Here is a 22506-nt window from a genome sequence, read left to right as displayed (position 1 = left end):
TGTGTTACTATTACAGCCCTAGGTAGCAAACTACTATTCTATTTAATTTCTACGATTAAGATAAAACTACCATAGCTTTTATATTGTTGCTTCTGATGGGGCATTTATAAATACTCACATAAGTTTCATTTTATGGTAGGTTATTACTGTAGATTCAGGAAAACGTGTATGAAAGGTCTTTTCATCTGTTCTCTGGTTTATAGAAATGCAGATTGGGAAATCACATAATATAAATGGCAAGTTAATATTCTGAATCTGAAATATTTTAGTTTTAATTTTTATCTATATAGTCTTAGTTTTCACACACTTTTTATTTTTAGTCTCACCCCTCCTAAATATCTCTATTTAGAAAGCAGCTTTCACGTTTATGAAATAAACTATGAAAGATGATGAATGGAAAAAAAAAAGCATGACACACATGTATGGAGCATGACAAGCAACTGAGAAATGAAAAAGAAATGATAAAGAAAATAACAGGAAGAAGACACTTACTCTGGTGTTTGCATGTTTCTCTTTTCCCTAGAAACAAAACAAAATTTATGAATTAAATAATAGCATTGATATTTGGAACATTAAGACTATATGCTCATGGATCTTGCACGAGGTGGAAATGCTGACACTGTTACTGTTAAACGCAACCAGGCAGCATTTGCCACCAGGTTTATGATGTTACTTGGATGAGTACACACACAGAGATGGAATACTGGTGAGAAATGCACAGAAAAAAATGAAAAAAAAAATGGAGATTAAGAATCAAGCTCTTGGAAATAAGTTCTATGACATAATGAAATCAGGCTACATGTAAAAATGGAAGAATTTGTTACTTGCTGCTTTATTAATTTTTTATCCTTTGTTTTGTTACCCTGACTTCCAGATAATCTCGGGAGATTATTTTAATTGACATAGATGTCCAGAAAGTACTAACTATTCATGAAGTGAAGACTCATTACTCAAATTATCATCTTATTTTCATTAATTTACTCTTAAGTTTTTATATATCTATATATACCTTTAAACATTTAGGTGGTATAGCCCTGTTTGATAGCAGAACAATTTCAAGAAAAATTCTGACCATCATTTCTGATCAAACTGACTGAGACAATTTATTTATTTAAAGTGCAATTACCATGTCAATAGATTCCGCAGTCTCTGCTTACACAGGATGGCTTGTATAACCAAAATATCTAGCCTCAGTTATTCTTGGGACTGTTTTGCCTGCAAGAATTTACATCTAGCCTTAATAATTTTTGAATAAAGTAATTATAACCTCTAATTTAATTTACTAGACTCAAAACTATTTTACTTCATTTTAAAGGAATAAAGTACTGTAGTTTGACTTGAACACAATTTCAATTCATTTATAAAGTGTTTTATGCACTAAATGAAACTTGGCTTTTAATGGAATCTTATAGGTTATCTTAGTAGCTCTATAATTTTTTATTAGTGCTTTAAAGTACTCACACTCCTTCCCGTCGGCAGCACATGATATAAGCAAGTATTAGAAAAAGGACCAATGCTACTGCCGAGGGCACAGCCAGTGTAATTAGGAAATCCGTGTAATAGTCTCTGCTTTTCAAAGAATCGGAAGGGGGTTTGTATTCTCCACCATCAGGTAAAATCCCTTCTCCACGAATCACTTCCTGATAGGTGGACACTTGCTTTGTTTTATCAACCTGACACAAAAGAAGACAATTACACATCAAATTAATAGTTGCAAACATTATGAGAGTTTAAGATCTAGACATATCAAGACAGTCTTTGACTAATTTCTAAAAAGCAATCTTTTCCAATTACTTTATCACCTTGAACTTGCAATTATTTATGGAAACTAGGAAGAAGTAATGCATAAAAGTAATAAATTAAAGGGTGTGTATTGGCCTACTTTCTAGGTCCTTCCCACAACATATATACATACATAAATGTATACAAATATAACAAATATGTGTGCATGTGTAGGTGTGTGTGTGTGTACAGTTGTTGTTTTTCAGTTTACTTCCTCCAAAGCAGAAGTCCTTCACACCACTCTGTATATTTCTTGTTTCCTAGTGACAAATCTCTAGTGCAGATGTTACAAACTGTGAACTGGCTGACAACCAGTATGTGAGTATGGTTTCTAAGGTTAGTAAAAGAGAAAAAAAAAAAAAGGGAGAGAGAGACAATTTCTAAGTGACTACAACCTTGATCTTTCTGCCATCCAGCTGACAGAAGTAGTTTTTAGGAAAGATAGTTTAAGGAACAGGTAACCCATCCAATGCTACAGTTTCAATAAATTCTATTCCAGGCTCAAAAAATGTACAACACTTGGACTATATTAATTTACCTCCACAGTAATTGAACTGCTTTCACTATGTTGCATTTAATTATGCTAAGGTTTTTACTGAAGGCCACTACAAAAACAGCCATGTGAAACTTGTTACTTACTACATTTGCTCGCCCCTTAAAAGGATGTTGGGGAGAATTATCTGTGGCATTTCTCAGTATCCTCTCCCATAAAACTCCACTGGAAGAATTTTGTTAATGATACAGTGCTAGTAAAAACTTCATCTTCTGCCCAGAAATTGAGGCTCTACCTCCTTTAAGAATGAGACCCAAATAACAGATGAATTTCCTCATTTAATCTGGGACATTAGGAGGCTTATTGTCAAACTTGACCTTAGGCTTATGTTTTGGTAAAGTTTAGGTCCCGATTTTCCAGTTCTTTTATATTTTATATATTATGTTTATTGTCTGACCCTTTAATTTAAACCTCCTGAAATCTTCTGTGGTAAGATGTGACCTATAAATAAATAAAAGGAAAAGGAAAAAATGAAAATTCCCAACCTTTCTCTTTATGAAGGCTTAACCCAGAAATTAACATCTTCAAAGCAGAAGTCATTTTTAAACCTTTAGAAATTAGATAATTTTCCTAAACATGAACACTGTACAGCACAAGCACAAATAAAATGGTGTTGTCAGGGCCTGCTGTCTACTGGCTCTGGTGAGAGGCATCTATTTAAGTTATGATTGCAGCCACTCAGTCTTTTGCACCCTTGTATGGTTAGCATGATGACTGAAATATTGAGCTTTGTAAATAATACACATAAACCACAGCATCTGGATAATTTTACTTGATTTGAGAAGATAGGGAAAGACCATTATTTTCCTAAGACACAGCAACATGGAAAGAGGAGCCTGGGGCCAAGGGCCACAGGTGCTAAGTGCCACAGTGTGAGCAGTATGTTCTCCCATCCTGGATCTGGGAAAAGTGCCTGCCGCTGGTTCTCTAAGACATGAAGTGACAGTTGTGTTTATGTGTTGATATGTGTTCAAATGTCAACTTTAAACTTAGACCTAATTCACTCACCACCAATCATCAAGAGTTGACAGAAGTTAAATCTAAAGGTCGCTAGAGAAGTGAAACAACCTTCCTATCTTCCAGAAAGGAGAATCAAAAAATTAATATAAATTATATATAAAATATCATATATACCTTTCACATATAGGAAACCTTACCCATATGTTCCTAAGTCCTTGAGCATGCTAATAAAAAAGTGATTTAGAAAGAAATATTTAATATTTACGGGGCTGGGGGTAAGAGTCTAACTTTTCTCTGCTTTTCCTTTCATTCCTTGGTCTCTCCCTACAATCTGCGTTTCTAGGACATTGAATCATAGCACAATATTGCTTTATTTCAGATTTGTGATTGCACTCCAGTCTCCCCTTCCCAAGTGGGACAGTGGCAGCATATCTGAGGCTTCCTGCACATGTCACACTGACTCCAAAATCTATCTTGACTTAGCAGCCACCTGGATGTCCAGGGGGAACACTTGGACCACCTGCCAAGCTAATCTGGCCCCCACAACTAATCAAGAGTAGACTGAGTACAAAAGTGGAGGTACTATTTCTTAAATGGATGCACTTTCAACGGACTTGCCAAATCCTTAAAGTCAAGGGAAGTCAACGGCAGTTAACAAAGTAAACCCAGGATTTGTTCCTAAAAGCAATTCAGGTTTTAGTCAAATGCTATCTCCAGCCACATCACTTCTAATTACATTTGCAAAAACAAAATAAAGACTCACCAACGAAATTTTGCACCAGTCGATGTAAAATTGAGTACGAAATTTTTTATCACATGTTATTACAGGCTCCATTTCTTGACTGCATCTCAATTGATTCTGCGGATTTTCAACTTCTCGTAAACAAGAAGAAAATGGGACGTCAGCACCAACCATGACATAAACGCTGCAAAAATGTGAAACACTCAGGTTATCCTTTAAGAAAATTGGAAACACTGAAAAACAATCTACCCTGAAAGCAGGATTTATCCTTTTGAATTGAGGGATTATCTACAATCATCCCTAAGGTAGGGGCCTGGGCTTTAAAAGCAGTGATTCATGTAGGGGCTTCTTTTCATTCTTTCCTTTATTCAACCAATATTTACTGGGTGCTTTGGTGTACGAGACACTCTCTTGATTCCCTGTTAATTTCTAAAAATTTTTTCACCCTATTTAATTCAAAATAATCATGTATCATATTTCGATTACAATATTTGGTAGACTACATTCAAAAATATTCTTAAAGTAAATTGTTCAGAAAATAATTTTATCACTAAAATAATTATCATTATTCATCTGATTTCATTTTTAATAATACCGTGATATTACATCTTGGAGGTGTGGAGCTGTAGGCAGACTTCTCCATTCTACCTAGAGTTTTGTTCATCAGCTTTCCTACTGCAGAGACCCCTACTGTTAGGTTCCTCATTATAAGGTCCCTCAATCTTTAAGAAGCTAATATAAAAGAAAAACTATTTTTTGGTAAATACAAATTAGGCAAACAAAATGTATTTTCTTGATGTGTATCTTGGCAACTAGGGGAAAAGAACCCTATTCAATTTGCCAGTAAGAGTTTCACAATAAAAGTGAAGATAGTGATAATAGCATTTAAATAATCTTGGAGCAGTTTAAGAAGGTAGAAATTTCATAGGTTTTTTCCAAAAGAAAAGGGAAAAGCAGGAAATTACTCTAAATAAATATTATTTCTTTTCCTAATGACAATGCTATAACTACTTACAAAATGGAATAAACCCATCAAAATTCCAGCTGTCTTCTTTGCAGAAACTGACAAACTGATCTTAAAATTCATATGGAAATTCAAGGGACCCACCCACACACAAAATTCTTGAAAAAGAAAAACAAAGTTGGAAGACTCACAATTACCAACTTCAAAACTTACTATAAAGCAGTAGTAATGAAGATAGTGTGGTACTATCGTTAAGGCTTGGCATGTAGATCAGTGGAATAGAATTCAGAGTCCAAAAATAAAATCTTTAGTAAATTGATTTTGTCACAGGTGCCAAGACAATTCAATGGGGGAAAGAATAGTTTTACAACAAATGGTACCAAAACAACTGGATATCCACATGCAAAAAAAAGAAGATGGACTCCCATCTCACACCATATAAAAATTTACTCAAAAAAATCAAAGACTTAAATGTAAGAGCTAAAACTATTAAACTGAGAAGAAAGCAGACACAATTTTTAATGACCTTGAATTAAGCAACAGTTTCTTCGATATGACACCAAAAGTTCCAGCAATAACAGGAAAAAATAGATAAATTGGATTCTATCAAATTTTAAAACTTTGTGCTTCAAAGGACATCATCAAGAAAGTGAAACGGCAACCCACAGAACAAAAGAAAATCTTTACAAGTCATATGTCTAATAAGCAACTTATACCTACAACATATAAAAGACTCTAACAATTCCATAACAAAGAGACAGATAATCCAATTTCAGAATGACAAAGGATCTGAACTGATATTTCTCCAAAGATGATATACAAATGTCCAATAAGTGCATGAAAAGATGCTCAACATCATTAGCCATCAGCAAAATAGAAATCAAAACCACAATGAGATACCACTTCACACCCATTAGAATGGCTACAATGAAAAAGACGGATAGTAGGAAGTGCTAGCAAGGATGGGGAGAAACTGCAACTCTCCTACTCTGCTGGTGGGAATGGAAAATGGTGCAACTGCTTGGAAGACAGCCTGGCAGTTCAAGAGGTTAAATACAGAGTTACAATATATCTCAGCAATTCCACTCCTAAGTATATACCCTAAGAGAAACTTAAATATATGCCTACCAAAAAGCTTGTACATAAATGTTCACAGCAACATTCTTCTTAATAGTCAAAAAGTGGAAACAATTCAAATGCTCATCAACTAATGAATGGATAAAAAGTAAAATATCCATACTTTACTCAACCATAAAATGGAATGAAGTACTGTACACGCTACAACATGGATGAACCTTGAAAACAATATGCTAAGTGGCAGAAGTTGGTCACAAAAGACCACATATTGTATGATTCCATTGATATGAAAATGTCCAGAATTTGAAAATTTATAGACAGCAAGTAAATAAATGGTGGTTGCCTAGGGCTGGGGATTGTGGTGGTGGTGACTGTTAATGGGTGTGAGAGGGGAGTGTTGGGAGGATAAAAATGCTCTAAAATTGACTGTGGTAATGACTGTACAACTTTGTCAATAAACTAAATCCATTGAGTTATATATACTTTAAATAGGTGAATTGTATAGTATGTAAAGTATATCTCAATAAAAAAGCTGTTTTTTTAAAGAAATGAAATAAAAGTATGGCACAAAAATTCAAAGGTATGTAAGTATGAAGTCACACACTTAATTGACAACTGTGTCCCAGAGTACCATTACACAGATTCATTTGATTGCTCTTTATGTCAATTTTATATTTGGACTTAATTTGAAAGATTTTTAAAAAACTATGGTGTCTTTGGGAGACAAATAGTATAGAATGGATTGAAATTTAAAATCAAGATAAACATTTATAAGTTCAGAAAAAGTAGATATAAGAAACCACTGGTGGGGCTTCCCTGGTAGTACAGTGGTTAAGAGTCTGCCTGCTGATGCAGGGGACACGGGTTCGTGCCCCGGTCCGGGAGGATCCCACATGCCGCGGAGCGGCTAGGCCCGTGAGCCATGGCCGCTGAGCCTGTGCATCTGGAGCCTGTGCTCCGCAATGGGAGAGGCCACAACAGTGAGAGGCCTGCATACCGCAAAAAAAAAAAAAAAGAAAGAAACCACTGGTAAAGAATTTTGATAATTAGTGAATAGAAACACATTCCATTTACAGGGATATTACTCAGCCATAAAAAAGAACAAAATAATGCCATTTGCAGCAACATGGATGGACCTAGAGATTGTCATACTGAGTGAAGTAAGTCATACAGAGAAAGACAAATATCATATGATATCATTTATATGTGGAATCTAAAAAAACGGTACAAATGAATTTATTTACAAAACGGAAAAAGAGTCACAGATAGACTTGTAGACTTGTAGACTTGTAGAATACAAGCTTATGGTTACCAAGGGGGAAAGGGGATGGGGTGGGGGGAAGGGATAAACTGGGAGATTGGGATTGACATATATACACTAGTATATAAAAAATAGATAACTAATAAGGGTCTACTGTATAGCGCAGGGAACTCTTCTCAATACTCTGTAATGACCTATGTGGGAAACGAATCTAAAAAAGAGTGGCTATATGTATACGTATAACTGATTCACTTTGCTGTACAGCAGAAACTAACACAACATTGTAAATCAACTACACTACAATAAAAATTTTTTAAAAAGAAATATATTCCATTTACAACAATTTGTTAACTTTTAAGCTTCATATAAAGCCAATTTCTATCCCCTTATTAACTGCTTAGCAAAGACCATATTTTTCCTTGATAACTGTGAAATATATTTGTAAATACAGAAATAAAATAAATATTTTTAAAACTGTTAGAAGTTCTCTTGCTTTTACATAACATTGATTTGCATTTATAATTAGTAAGATTTTAAATTAATTCACTTCAAGATAACATAAATAGGCATAAGCATATGTTTTGGGTGCTTTGAAATGTTTTATTTTTTTCCTCAAATTATAAAAGCAATATAAAAACATTACATAAAACGTGGGACATAAAAACAATTAATTTCTAATACCAAGATCACAATTTTCATTTTCCAATGTACCTTGCAGAATACTTTTCAAGTGCATATATTTTAGCCTAATTGCAATCAATCTCTAAAATATAATTTTGTATCCTGCTTTTTCACTTAATGCGTCATAAGCATTTACCATATTGTACAGTCTTTGTAATTATATTTTTATAGAAGTATAATTTTTAAGTGCACATGATTTATTCAGTAATTATTTCAGAGTTGGACACGTAAGTTGCTTCTCATTTTTTGATGTTATAAATAATATTGTAAAGACTATCTCTGTGCATATTCTTTAATGTTACTATCTTAAAAGAGATGCCTAGAAGTGGAAACATTTTTATGACAGTTGACACATACTGCCAAACTAGTTTCTTCTCTACTTGGATGATCCAGAAGCTTCACAAACTTAATATGTTCCAAACTGAGCTCATCATTACCCCACCCCACCTCCACCTGTTGCTCCTTCCATCATCTTCTCTCTTGGTGATTGGCATGGCCAGATGCTCAAGCACCATCATCTTTGACTCCTGTCCTTTTCCCTACACATTCAATCTATCATCAGTCTCTGACATTTACCCTGAAAGAACTCTCATACACACCTGTCCACTTTGTTCCATCCCACTACCACCCAGTTCTAGTCACTGTCACTTTCCACAGGGAGTGAAGCAACAGCCCCTTGATTGTTCTCCTTGAACCCAGTCTCTCTCACTGTTCTCAGGGAGCCTATCTGCAGAATGAATGATACCAGTTTAAAAACAGAAGCAACTGTATATTTGAAAGTTGCTAAGAGAGTAGTTCTTAAAAGTTCTCATCACAAGAAAAAAAAATTGTATCTATGTGAGGTGCTGGAGGTTAACTAAAGTTACTGTGGTGATCATTTTGCAATATATACTTATATCAAATCTTGATGCTGTACACCTTAAACTTATCCAATGTTATATCATCAATTATATCACAAGAAAACGGGAAAAATAAATAAGTTAATAAATAAAATGCAAACACACTACTCAAGAGAAGTAGATACTGGATTTGCCTTGTAAGTCAAAAAAACGTGTACTTATTGTTTCTTTTATAGAGCCAGTAAGTTTCAACATGTTGGCTTTTCAAAAAAATAATTTTGTACAAGGCCGTGTATAACAATTATAATTCTATGCTATACATGCTAAAATACATTTTTCATAATCTGCTGTTTTCCCAGATCTTTGACATGCAGCTTTTTTTGATTTGCAGCTATTTTGATAGGCTAGCTTTTTGATAGGCAGAAATTTAAAATTTTTATGAAGTGAAAGGAGGATGATCTTTACCTTTATGACCATAGCCACATGTTTTCAAACTTTGAAATATATGTAAACAGATGGGATGGGAGTATATTATCAAGTTCAAGGCTCTCAAGCAATGTTAACAAAACATGGTGACTCACAATCTTAGGCACTGGGTACTCTGAATAAAATTTGTTCCTTACGAAGGATTTTTTCTTCCAATTTGAACAACTCAATTTCCCTTTAGGTAAAACGCATTTACTGAGTCCTTTACACACATACAATGTGGAGAACCGCGTTACAGGTAAAAAAATTTAAGTCAAGGGCTTCCCTGGTGGCACAGTGGTTAAGCATCCACCTGCCAATGCAGGGGCCACGGATTTAAGCCCTGGTCTGGGAAGATCCCATCCCACATGCTATGGAGCAACTAAGCCCGTGTGCCACAACTACTGAGCCTGCGCTCTAGAGCCTGCAAGCCACAACTACTGAAGTCCACGTGCCTAGAGCACGTGCTCCCAACAAGAGAAGCCACCGCGATGAGAAGCCCACACACTGCAACGAAGAGGAGCCCCCGCTCACCGCAACTAGAGAAAGCCTGAGCACAGCAACGAAGACCCAACACAGCCAAAAATAAAAATAAAATAAAATCAATTTATAAAAAAAAACAATTTAAGTCAAAACTCTGTTTTTTTTCAGCAACAGCCAGATAAACAGATCCAGTGATTGTATTTTTTAACCTAATTGTCCAAGTAATGAATGTATTTTATTCCTTATTTTATGTATATAGGAGACAAGGGACAGTTTAGAGAAGAAAGTGTCCACATATGCTACATGCTGCCTGGGAACTCTTGAGCTCTTAAAAGAAAATGCATCATGATTCCTGCCTCTCTGCTCCACCCCACTTCTTTGTTCTGTGCATATCAGTCAATCAAAAAATAAGATGAAAAATAAAGAAGAAATAAAACTAAATAAAGAATCTAATTCAGAATAAGAAATAAAACAAAGAATAAGGTCACTTCTGGACTCTAGTTCTACTGCTTGTTACTCATCTTTACTGGAGAAGGGATGAACTATCTTAACAGAAGAGGGAACTGGCATACAAGGCTCAGACCTTTCTGGAGTTTTTTGTGGGAGGATTTTCCTGCTTGCAGAAAGGAGGCATTTAGGTTTGGTCTATTCTTTCAGCCATGTGGTAGGGCTTAGCAGGCCTACTTGCTAAAATGAAAATTTTAATACAAACCATTTTCTTCAAAGGTCCCTAGTGCTTCAAGATAAAAACCCAAACAATTCTTCCAGGTGTACAAGGCCTTACATGGTCTGGTCTTTGCCTCTTTGGTCATTATCATTTCTGGATCCCTGTCCCCCATTTCCACACAAAGCAGGTTTCCAAATTGACCAGGCTTCCTCCTACCTAATGGATTTTGCCCAAGCTGTTCCTCTGCCTAGACTCTCGCTTTCTCATTTTTTGAGCTGGCTAATTTGTACTCATATTTTAAACTCAAATCAGGTTTCATCTCCTCTATGAACACTTTGACATGGACCAGAAGTGGGAGAGGAGCCGTCTCTGTGAATACCTCAACTGTGATAGGTACCACACTGCTTTCTAATTATCTGATTACTTGCCTGGTCCCTAATAGATGTGAGCATAGATTGCATTCTTTAAAATCACTGTACCCTAGAGACTAATACATTATTCCCCCATTAAAATATACTTAATAAATGCTAAACTATGAAAGAAAAAAAATGAATCTACGCCTAGAACTTAGAAGAATAGATATTAAAGAAATATAGTTATAGACATATAGGTTAGACATATAGTTGCATTGATTTTAAAAATTTATTTATTTTTATACTTATAAAAATGGACTAATATTGGTTTCCAATTTTTACTTTATTAAGCCTTTTTTTCAAAAATTCCAATCTCACATCACCATCATTCCCTAAAAGAAAGAATAGTTGCATCAAAAACATAGGAGGGGGCTTCCCTGGTGGCGCAGTGGTTGAGAGTCCGCCTGCCAATGCGGGTTCGTGCCCCGGTCTGGGAAGATCCCACATGCTGCAGAGGCTAGGCCCGTGAGCCATGGCCGCTGAGCCTGCGCGTCCGGAGCCTGTGCTCCACAATGGGAGAGGCCACAACAGTGAGAGGCCCGCATACCGCAAAAAACAAAAACAAAAACAAAAAAACATAGGAGGCACGTTATTTAAGAATTAAAGACTGGGCTTCCCTGGTGGCGCAGTGGTTGAGAGTCCCCCTGCCGATGCAGGGGACACGGGTTCGTGCCCCGGTCCAGGAAGATCCCACATGCCGCGGAGCGGCTGGGCCCATGAGCCATGGCCGCTGAGCCTGCACGTCCGGAGCCTGTGCTCCGCAACGGGAGAGGCCACAACAGTGAGAGGTCCGCGTACCGCAAAAAAAAAAAAGAATTAAAGACTATCTTGTAAATCACCAAACATGGGGACAGATTCAGCAGAGCACGACAGACTGGCCTAGGACCATGACCTTGCATCAGAGCAGTTTTTGGCAGCCTTTGACTTACATTCTCTTCTTCAAGGGTAACTTCTCTCTGAGCCCTTTACAGGGCAAAAAGCAGACAATTAATTAGAGGGAGTACTTTGTGAGACTGTCTAGAGAATAAACTAGGATCCTCTGGTGTTGATTGAGGATAGATCCACAGGCTTTGGTAACAGAGGAAACAGTGGTAGGTTTGACAATCTCTTATGAAAAGTGAGTATATTCTTTAATCCTCACACCCCGTCATTCCCTTCCTAACCACCATTTACACCGCATCACTCACCCTGAGTTGGCAGCTCTGCCATGCCCAGAATGAAACATGAACCTGCTCCTCTTTCCACGAGCTTTATCCCAGGCTAAATGCATCCATGAGTCCTTAGCCTCTGGCTCAGTGTCAAGAGCAAAGCAACCCTAAGTCCACACCCAGAGAGAGCACAGTTGCCCTGAGGTTATGGGTCTGGAAAGTGAAAGGGAATCTTTTCAGGAGGTTTAGGGTTCCTTTGCAGGAGCTTACTCACTTTGAAGGAAATCCTTATAATTGTTTTCTGTTAGATTTAGAAGAAGTTTAAAGGCTGTCAGTGAGGTTGGCAGAGATGAAAAAAATGCACATCAAGAAGGATGAGGAGCTGGGATGCTGTAGAGGGGGTTCTTGATGACTGACATTTAAGGGCACTTTGGGCCGTGGAAGGGCTGTTGGTTTACTCTGAGGGTCTACTACTGGGAGCTCCTCTTTGTCTTCTGCTGTTGGTTTGAGTAACATGGAAAAGTTTGCAGTTAGTAAAGTGTGACTGCCATGCGTAATAGGAAATACTTTCAAGGATTTTTTTTTTTTTAATCAGAGACTGAGACTTATGCAAAATATTAAGCAGAACACGGTTATTAGGTATTTAATTAACACTTCTGAAGTGTATAAATATATTTTTAAATAAAATTTTAGAAAATAAAGGGATGCAATTCCTTTGCATCTCTGATCCCACCCTCAATCTTTTCAATATTTCTTTTTTTTTTTTTTTTTTTTTTTGCGGTACGTGGGCCTCTCACTGTTGTGGCCTCTCCCGTTGCGAAGCACAGGCTCTGGACGCGCAGGCTCAGCGGCCATGGCTCACGGGCCCAGCCGCTCCGTGGCATGTGGGATCTTCCCGGACCCGGGCACGAACCCGTGTCCCCTGGATCGGCAGGCGGACTCTCAACCACTGCGCCACCAGGGAAGCCCCTCAGTATTTCATTTTTAAAGAGATTTATAGTCCATGTTATTTTCAAAACAAAGTACAGAGGCAAAAAGTTTTGTAAGTGAATTAAGAATCATTTGGGGCTTCCCTGGTGGCGCAGTGGTTGAGAGTCCACCTGCTGATGAAGGGGACATGGGGTCGTGCCCCGGTCCGGGAGGATCCCACATGCTGCAGAGCGGCTGGGCCCGTGAGCCATGGCCGCTGAGCCTGCGCGTCCGGAGCCTGTGCTCCACAACGGGAGAGGCCACAACAGTGAGAGGCCCGTGTACCGCAAAAAAAAAAAAAAAAAAAAAAAAAAGAATCATGATATACACCATTAAAAAGAAAGGAAGGCACAAGAGATGAGTTAAACACTGGATTTCTTTCTAAATTTAAGGCAACAGGGTAAAAAAAAAAAACCCTATTTTTGTTACCTTGACATTATGTAACAACCAAAGGAAATATGCAAAATCATTCCAAGGGACAAATTTTTCTCCTGCAATTATACTCAAGTAGGATCTTATTTCATTGGTGCACATATAGGGACACTGGAGTAACAGAGTCGGCACTGGGTACAATTTATAGAAATTCTATTTTAAAAGACTTAATCATATGAATACTCTGTAAAGGTTGCAGCTTAACATTAAATTAAAACTCATGGAAAGCATTTCAAGTTGGGAAAGGATCTGAGACAACAGGGTGCAAATAAATGCCACGGGACTGACAGCACATGCCTCCCGCTAGCAGGTGCTGGGGGTCAGTCAGCTAATGACTGAATTCTCCAACAATTACTTGTAGGACAAAAAATTCTGTTCTTAATTTAGAGTCACATGCTCAGGCCCAGCCCTAGACTCAAAGATCCTGAATCTCTAGGGGGAATCAGAGGCCAGGAACCTAGGTATATTGTTCATAAAGCTCTACTGGCAATTCTCAGGCTAGACATAGTTGCACAGCACTGTTTTAGGTCAGAGTTTGGTTTAGAGAGCTGTGAGTTCAATTTAGCCTAGTTGTTTCTTTTTTTTTTTTTTTTTGCGCGAGCCTCTCACTGTTGTGGCCTCTCCCGTTGCGGAGCACAGGCTCCGGACATGCAGGCTCAGCGGCCATGGCTCACGGGCCCAGCCACTCTGCGGCATGTGGGATCCTCCCAGACCGGGGCACGAACCCGCGTCCCCTGCATCGGCAGGTGGACTCTCAACCACTGCGCCACCAGGGAAGCCCAAGCCTAGTTGTTTCTTAAAGTGCCTCTATGGGTGGGGTCTACACTACTGGTTAGAGAAGTGGTGAGCCCAGAAGAAAGCACAACTATGGAAAACTCTACCAATACCTGGTTTTCATGTTGTTTCCTCCAACATCTTTTGGTCATTGTTTTAACAATCACTGTGGAACACATTACCTTAAAAAACTGTTGAAAAGATTCCACATTTGGAGAATGTCTTCAGGGGAGATACCCCTGTTCATCTCTTTCTATGGTCCTCCTTTAATTACTCATTGGGAAAGAGATCCATGTTGTACCTCTCAAGTAAAATTTTAAGCTCCAGAATTATGTTTTCATAGAGAAAGCCAACCAGCAGATGATAGGCAAGCGATAAAACAACTATTTTCCTCCCAGCACTTCTATGTGTGCTTGACTGACTTCAAAATCCATTACTGTACCATACAAGGTACAATGTAATTCTGGAATCTGTAACTTGGACTTTGCAGCTCACTGCTTATCCTTTATCCCCCTTCGGACTTCTCGTTCATACCTCATCTATGTCTATTTGTGATCTTTTCCCTTCTCTCCAACAAAGTTCTCCTTTAAAGTTTCCCTTAAATTTGATTCTTATTAACCCAGATATTCCAGTTCATTCCAGATATCATCTGTACAAATGTTACCAAGAATATGGATAAAGGAAGAGTTGGAAAAGGACATGCTACTTAAAATGTGATTTATTCCGTATCTTGCACATTTATAGGATTGTTTTTTTTAAAAGGCAGATCTGCCTCAACTTACAGAACAGAAATTAAACAGCAAAATTTCATTTGACATTGACATTTGATCTGTCAGTGTACCCAGGCATAAGGAGTGTTTCATAACCTCTACAAGAATGTAAGTCATACTCTGTAAGGCTTGAGGATAGACAAGTCCCTTTCAAATGCATTGTCTCGTTTAATCATTACAACAACCCTGAGGGAGAGAGTTTAGTCCCCATTGGAGCAGGTGAGGAAGTTGAAGCCCAGAGCAGTGCAGCAGTTTGCCCAGTGTCACCCAGCTTGTGAGTGACAAGGCCAGGCTTTAGGAATGGGTTTCAAATCCACCCCAGCCATCAATCACCACCACATGGTGGAAAGAATGTTAAAGGCGAAGAAATAGTTTCCTAGAATAAAGTTACAGCAGTCTGTGCATCCTCCTGCAGCTGATAACTGGGGCATCAATTTCCTTTGAAATTCAGGACCCTAAATAAACAGCTTCTCTATGGAAGGTACAAAAGACTTAGTGCTGTAATTTATGATGTGGATCCTGATCTACGATTAGATTTCACAGGACCTGGAACATCAGATATAAAGAACCATTAATGCAATCTCTTTGTCAATACAGAAAATTGCTAGTTTTTTCATATCTTTACAATAACTATTTCTTATTAAAAAGAAAAATGCAATAGGCCATCTTCCATCTATAATAAGTTTGATAAGATCACCATATTTAAAAATCCATACTTAAGGCAAGTCTGCTTACCCCTCCTTCATGTCATTGATGGGAAGCGGAACCCTGCCGCCCCTGTCTAGAGCTGATGTGATGTTTATGGCGTTCAGACGCTCTGGCTGCCACACATTTTTCACGGCCCCAAGAAAGTCTCCGAGAACCTCGCTGGCCAACATTTCTTCTACGTTCATATTTTTAATGAAGAATTCTGCTTGATATGGTAACGGGAAGTCTAATTTTGGTGAAAAAGGGTATGCATATCTTTAATGAAGTAGTCTTTTGAAAGGGAAACAAAAGAACCATTTGAGATTTGTTGATTTCTGTCACAGTCCTGGCTTTCGGGAACGACATTATTACTGACTTTAAAGGCTTTCTATATAACAGAGGATATATCTAAAAGCATGACGTACATTAGACCCAGAATTTTATCTACAATGCAATTAAATCTAAGGGACAGCAGGGCAATTCACAATTAGAGAAAAAAAAGAAAAAGGAAAAGAAAAAAATGTCAAATCTCAAATCTGTCGCTAACTTGCCAGTGACGTGCCAGCCTCCTTGTCCTGTCAATGTACCCATGTAGAAGGAGCATTTCCAGAACTTAGAAAAGTATTTTGTACTTGTAGTGCTTTAAAGCTGACAGATCTTCAAATACATTGTTTAATCATTACAATCCTACGTAGTGCTATTTCCCATTTGAACAAAGGAGGAAGCTGAAGAACATAGCACCATCCTTTCTTTTTAGAGCATGCTAAAACATCACATTTTATTAAAATAAATATTGATTGTATTTTCAATAAGAACTTTGAAATCATAGCTATTTCATTCTTTGGATCACTCCATAATTAAATATTCTAGAGAAATAATATTTTAAATTTCTCATGAAATTCCATATCTCACATTGTTAGAGATTTAGTTAGCTTTTTCCCTCTCCAATGTCTCATCAATAATTTCCCTCTAAAGATGCCAAAATGAATATTTTAAACCAACCAATGTCCCATTCAGACTCTCAATATAAGAAATTTTAAATAAATATAATTTATTTCAGCTTCTCAAATGTTACTCTTCAATTACAAACTATCATTTCCTGTATTCCGGTTGTTCTGTTAAGACAAAGGATAGCTTTCTTTTTGTTTAGTAATATTTCTGTAAGAATAAAGGCTACTTTTTTTGAATACTTACTACGAGGCAGGCCAAGCTAAGGGAAAGAGGTGAATTACCGTATTTAACACTCACAAGCAGAAGGTAAGCAGGTACTTGTATTTTTCTCCATACTTTCAGAAAGGGAAGCTGATCTTTGATCATTTGAATTTACCTCATATGATTTTTATCTAAGCTAAAAGAGACTGTATATATAAAGTGCTCAATGGAGCTCCCAATATAGAGTAAGAACTGAGAAAATGGTAAACTTTAGCAATTCTTACAATAATATGCACAAGTTAATTACTTGGATTCTGCCCTTTACTTAAAAAGGAAAAAAAGTACGTCTGGACTATACACGGATTTAAAGTCCCCAACAATAATTATATTATGTATATCCTCTGACTTATTTCATTAAAACTCATGTACTATATGTTCTTATTTCTTATACTATTCTTATCCCATGTACTATTCCATTCTTATTTAATAAACAAAAAACTAAAATTATACGATAAATAACTGAAACCTTGATGACTTCATTTATTATCAAGCCTCTTTAATATTAAAGGACATTTGATGCCAGAGATGAAGTCAAGGAGATATTCTGGCTTTCGAGTTTTCAGGAGAGTTTTCTGGAGTGTGGTGTCTCTCCCTAAAGACTAAGTTTTTCAAAGCCCTAATCACAGAAGGCTCTTTACTCATCCCCTACCCTGTAATTTATTCTGCTTATGATTTTGTTAGATTTGTTTGATGTATGGCCCATCTGCAATCTTCTAAAATATGCTATGTTTATTCTCTTTTATGTAGATAAGTTTCCTGTTTTATACTGATACATTTCCTGTTTTATACAGATAAACAGGAGCTTAATCATGCTACATTTTTCCCCATACTGAGAAACAGTCATGCAGAAAAATGTCATGAAGAACAGTTTCTTGGCAATAAATAATATTTATAAATAATACCAAGTATAGTTTTTGGGTATGCTAGAAGTCTCTCATCTATTAATTTCATTCAGTGAAATTTTTCTTAAAAAGCGTGCAAAACTTTTTCCTTATTATCAGTGCTACTCCTTGGAGAACTGTTACTTGGCTTTCCCTAATCCATGTGACCCTCCGTGGCTCCTTTCTGAGACTTGCGGCTGCCACGCCCTCTGAGGCTCCAGGCTGTGCAGCTGCCTGCCGTCTACCCGGCCAAGTGCTGCTGCCAGGGCTCCCAGAGATGAGTCACAGTAGCTTTCTAACTTTGGGGAAATCCCATGCCTGCTATATTTGGATATCACAGAGGCCAAGGGAACAGTAGGCCAACAGATTGGTGGCAGGCCTCTGAGGCACTAAACCCAATTTAGAGAGAATCACTCTATGTACTCTTCTTGAGCTCCATGTTGTATGATTCTACATGACTAATTTCCCATTAGGTCTCCCAGAGCAGGAGACTGCTGGGCAGGGAGTTGCACTGAGCATGGTTATCCGGATATTCAACCCTTGTTACTTCTTTCCTAACCTTATCCGGGAGAAACGGCATGTGTACAGGCCATGCTCAAAGATGTACGTCCTAGTGTCCACATGCATTCCATCGAGACAAGCAAGGAAAAATGCCTGCCATTTGGTGCACTGATTTTCAGAGTTTGGGCCACTGACCCTTATGTAAAAGGAGGCTTTCAAAACCCACGTGCTCGTGCTCCCTCAACCCTGATTTAAATAAGTAGCCCCTAATGCCAACTTTCAATCCTTTAGTCATCTAACAGTCTTACATTAGTATCTGCTTGAACATGGGTCCCCGCATGTGTACTATGTATTGAGTACACGTGTGTGGACCCATGTACTCTGTATTGACAGATGCCTGTGTACTCTGTATTGACAGGACTGAGACCAGACTTGAGAAGGAGGAGATTCAAAACTGTAGACCAGGCTACCTTTCAGTTTGTAGGGGCTCCCATACCTGACAAAGGGTTTTGAGTCCCTCTGAGAGCATAATAGTGAGGTTAGTGGTCCAAGCCCACTGCAATGGAAGTATATAACTAAACTGATGGATTCCCAAGGAGAAAGGGAACTTCGCAACCATTCTGCTCATTAAAGGTATTCCAAATTCTAGAAGGACAGCTTGGACTGGATGCAAGTATCCAATTACAATTGGAGTCAAGAATAAAAATCTCCTTGATCCAAACATGAATACCTTCCAAAAGCCCTTGGGAAGTGGAAAAGTGGGTAGAGAGTCTTCTGTCCAGGCCAAAGGAACTGGTACTTGGAATTTCTTTTCATATATGAAGGTCATTTTAAATTTTAAACTAGCACATTTGTTGTCTGCAATTATTACAGCTAAAATGCCTGGGAAAAAACTCATGTTAAGGGTTTCAAAACCTTCCAGCAATCTTCTCCCCAGTTATGTACTGCATTATCGATTCTATCGAAATTGCTTTCTTTCATATACTGTAAAGGTAATTTTTAAGTCAGCCTTTACTGAATTATTATGAATTCAAAATTAGTAGGCTCTGATAAAATGTGTTGTGTTTGCTTATTTGTTTTCAATCGTACTAGTAAATAGAAGTAAGAATTTTCCTATCCAGGATGCACAACTGTTTTACTGTTTTTGGGGGAAAAATGCTATATCAGTTCTTCTCCTGTCACCCTCATAAATGATATCTGGTATAGTATCCCATGATTTATAAACTTTAACCACAAAGTGTTTAGTGGTATGTATTTCTCCCATTGAATGCCAAAACAGGATCAGAATATTTGAGAATGTAATTCTTGGACTCTCTCCTGTGTCCCTAACCTTCTAAATCCTTAGGCATCATTTACAATTCAAGCATGTGTAACAATAAATTGTTGTTGGACTCCAGCAATTACAGATGCATGATTAGCTATTCAGAAAGGAGACTGTGACCCAAATTATGGTTTATTTCTGTCCATCAACAGCTCTTTATCATCATATACAACCAGACTACCACCGATGATAGGTTTCAAAGTAAAATAATACCAATCATGCATTCTATGATCAGCCCTATGTCAAGCACATTTTGAGACTTAAATGATGGCATTCTTACCTCAGACTTATGAGAGAAATAGTATTCTTAGTCTCACTTTACAGATGATTTAACCAAGGCCTGGAGAAAATAAGTGGCCTCTATATTTGGTTCCCTACCCTGAGGTTTTCAGCACCAAAACACATCATGATATTTTATAATGAATTAAATATTGCTTAGTTTTCTACATTTTACTATTTCATTAGTTATAGTAAGTATGTGGTGCTTTAAAATCCTTAACTATGTTTTACATACATATAAAATATAATGAAATACTTCTTGCAAATAAGGAAACAATCAGCAACGTATTTTTCCATACCTACCTTCTGCTGACATTATATTAATTATCAAATTATGCCTTGCAGTCTCAAAGGTACGCCTATTGTAGGCAGTTATCTATTAGAAAAAGAAAGTCATATTAAAGAAGTAAAATGTTATTTGGAAAACGAAATTCATTAAAGACAAAATGAAAACAAATTGTCATTCTTTCCATTTTCATTATTTGTTTATATACTTACAAAATATTCCTTTTCTGGACAAGAATCCAGAGCTTTTAGCAATATTGTGGGAAAACAGATAATTAGGTCTATTTAACATGCTAAAACAACAAGTTAAAATCAGAAAAACCCTTTTATAGAAGACTGTTAAGTGCCAGTAGCAATGCAGATGCATCATTAGTAAATGGATTAACCATTACGAATTACTTACCAGAGCTGTTCTAAAATTTCAAAAAAGCCAAAACAATATATCTGCGTACTTTTAAATGGAGCTTAAGGATCGTACCAGAAAGTACACTTTAAAACAAGCACATCTCTGTTTTGTTTGCATTCAGTACTAAACTGCACACCAACCAGTCAAGAAGTGTCACGAACCCTTTGGAAATCATATCTCACAATGGGAGTGGAGCAGTAAGGATCACAGTCTGAGAAGCTGATGGCAAATGCTCAAAAACACAAATCAATCCCTTCACAGAGTCAAATATTAGTAAATGTTTGCAGAGCCAATGAACTTACATCAAAGTCAATTCAGAAACAGCCACTGCAAACAACAAACAAAGCAAAGGCCAACAACAGGATATGGCTTCAAAAATCAAGGAATAATTAACTTTATAACAGATATTAAATCACTCAGACAGGCCTGCAGTACCTCAAAAAAACCCCAAATGATTGTGTAAAAGTCTTAGCATCCCAGCACTAGCCTTCTGGCAGTAACTTCAGCTGTAGTTGACACTGAGACAAAAAAGACAAAACTGACGCAAACTGAAAAGAAATATCTTGCATATTTAAAAACAAGTATCGAAGATTTTAATAGCATCACATATGAGCTTTAAATAAAATACATTACACTCATCAGAAATAATATTTGAGAGAACAGTGAAAATCAGAATTTTGGGATAAAAAATTCCAAACCGTTAACAATATTTCAAAGTACATATTCTGAAATGCGTATTATTCCACAAAGATAAAAGCACTTATCTCTCCACAATTTGTCAAATTTCTTTTGGATTTAATGACTTCTTTGCTGCTCTCTATTGGGACACATGATCAATTAGGTTCACATTGAACACTAAAATTAAGACTAGTCATTAAAATTAACGAGGCATTATTGTTCACAAGCAAATGAAGAAATGCAAAAACATTTGGGAATCCTCATGATTTTAAAAGTTTACCCTGCAAAAAAATTTAATAATATTCTCAGTGGAAAAAAAAATACTAGATACTATTTGTTATAATATCTCAAAGCTAATGCTCAGAAAAAAAGGTTAAACATTTTCAGATTAATAGCAATATTTTTCTGGCTAGCCTTCCCATAATTATCACAAATTTCATTATTGTAAATTTCATAAATTCTAATAGGTTTTTTTAAATCAGAGGCTACACAAGAGAGTGAAGAACCTTTCATGAATCCAGAGGAAGAATTTTATTACCTGAATTTATATTTAATGCTTAATTTTAACAGCTGTAACAGAATGCAATTCTTCTATGACTTCTAATGAGATATTTAAATACTGTAATATCCTCAATCGAATTCTACTTATCATGATGATGTGAAGCCCTTCATAGCAAAGAGGTATGCATGTTTGTGCACTTTCTGATCCCCTATTTCTAAAATAGTGGCTGATCTATTTTAGATGCTTAATAAGTAGCTACTGAATAAATTAATTAGTGGATGTATATGATTAAATATTAGTTTAAGATATGCAAAATCTTTTGACTATATTATTAATAGAATATTTTTAAACACTGAAAATGTTATTATATATGGATGTAGAAATGAGTTATTTACAGATAAATCAATACTTGTGTTAGATGAAAGATATGCTAAGTTTTCATAATCTTTTTTAAAATTTTATTTATTTATTTATTTATTTATTTATTGGCTGCATTGGGTCTTTGTTGCTGCGCTTAGGCTTTCTCTACTTGTGGCAAGCGGGGGCTACTCTTCGTTGTGGTGCACGGGCTTCTCACTGTGGTGGCTTCTCTTGTTGTGGAGCACGGGCTCTAGGTGCACGGGCTTCAGTAGTTGTGGCCGTGGGCTCTAGAGCTCGGGCTCAGTAGTTGTGGTGCACAGGCTTAGTTGCTCCACGGCATGTGGGATCTTCCTGGACCAGGGCTCGAACCCGTGTCCCCTGCACTGACAGGCAGATTCTCAACCACTGCGCCAG

General features: G+C 37.0%; 1 protein-coding gene across 2 annotated transcripts in view; it reads right to left on the bottom strand.

Moving 5' to 3' along the window:
- Positions 1 to 22506, bottom strand: part of SGCE (sarcoglycan epsilon) — a 69589-nt gene that overhangs the window by 14879 nt on the left and 32204 nt on the right. For both annotated transcript variants that reach the window (XM_060107900.1, XM_060107901.1), the window contains 5 exons: positions 20165 to 20237; positions 15716 to 15914; positions 4059 to 4221; positions 1462 to 1673; positions 493 to 519 (listed from right to left, as the gene is read on the bottom strand). In XM_060107900.1, the coding sequence (XP_059963883.1) occupies positions 493 to 519; positions 1462 to 1673; positions 4059 to 4221; positions 15716 to 15914; positions 20165 to 20237 (674 nt within the window). The remainder of the gene's footprint in view (positions 1 to 492; positions 520 to 1461; positions 1674 to 4058; positions 4222 to 15715; positions 15915 to 20164; positions 20238 to 22506) is intronic.

The sequence above is a fragment of the Mesoplodon densirostris genome, chromosome 9, assembly GCF_025265405.1.
Source record: "Mesoplodon densirostris isolate mMesDen1 chromosome 9, mMesDen1 primary haplotype, whole genome shotgun sequence".
Lineage (NCBI taxonomy): Eukaryota > Metazoa > Chordata > Mammalia > Artiodactyla > Ziphiidae > Mesoplodon > Mesoplodon densirostris.
Note: the sequence above shows the minus strand (reverse complement) of the source record. Positions and strands in the feature narration are given on the sequence as shown.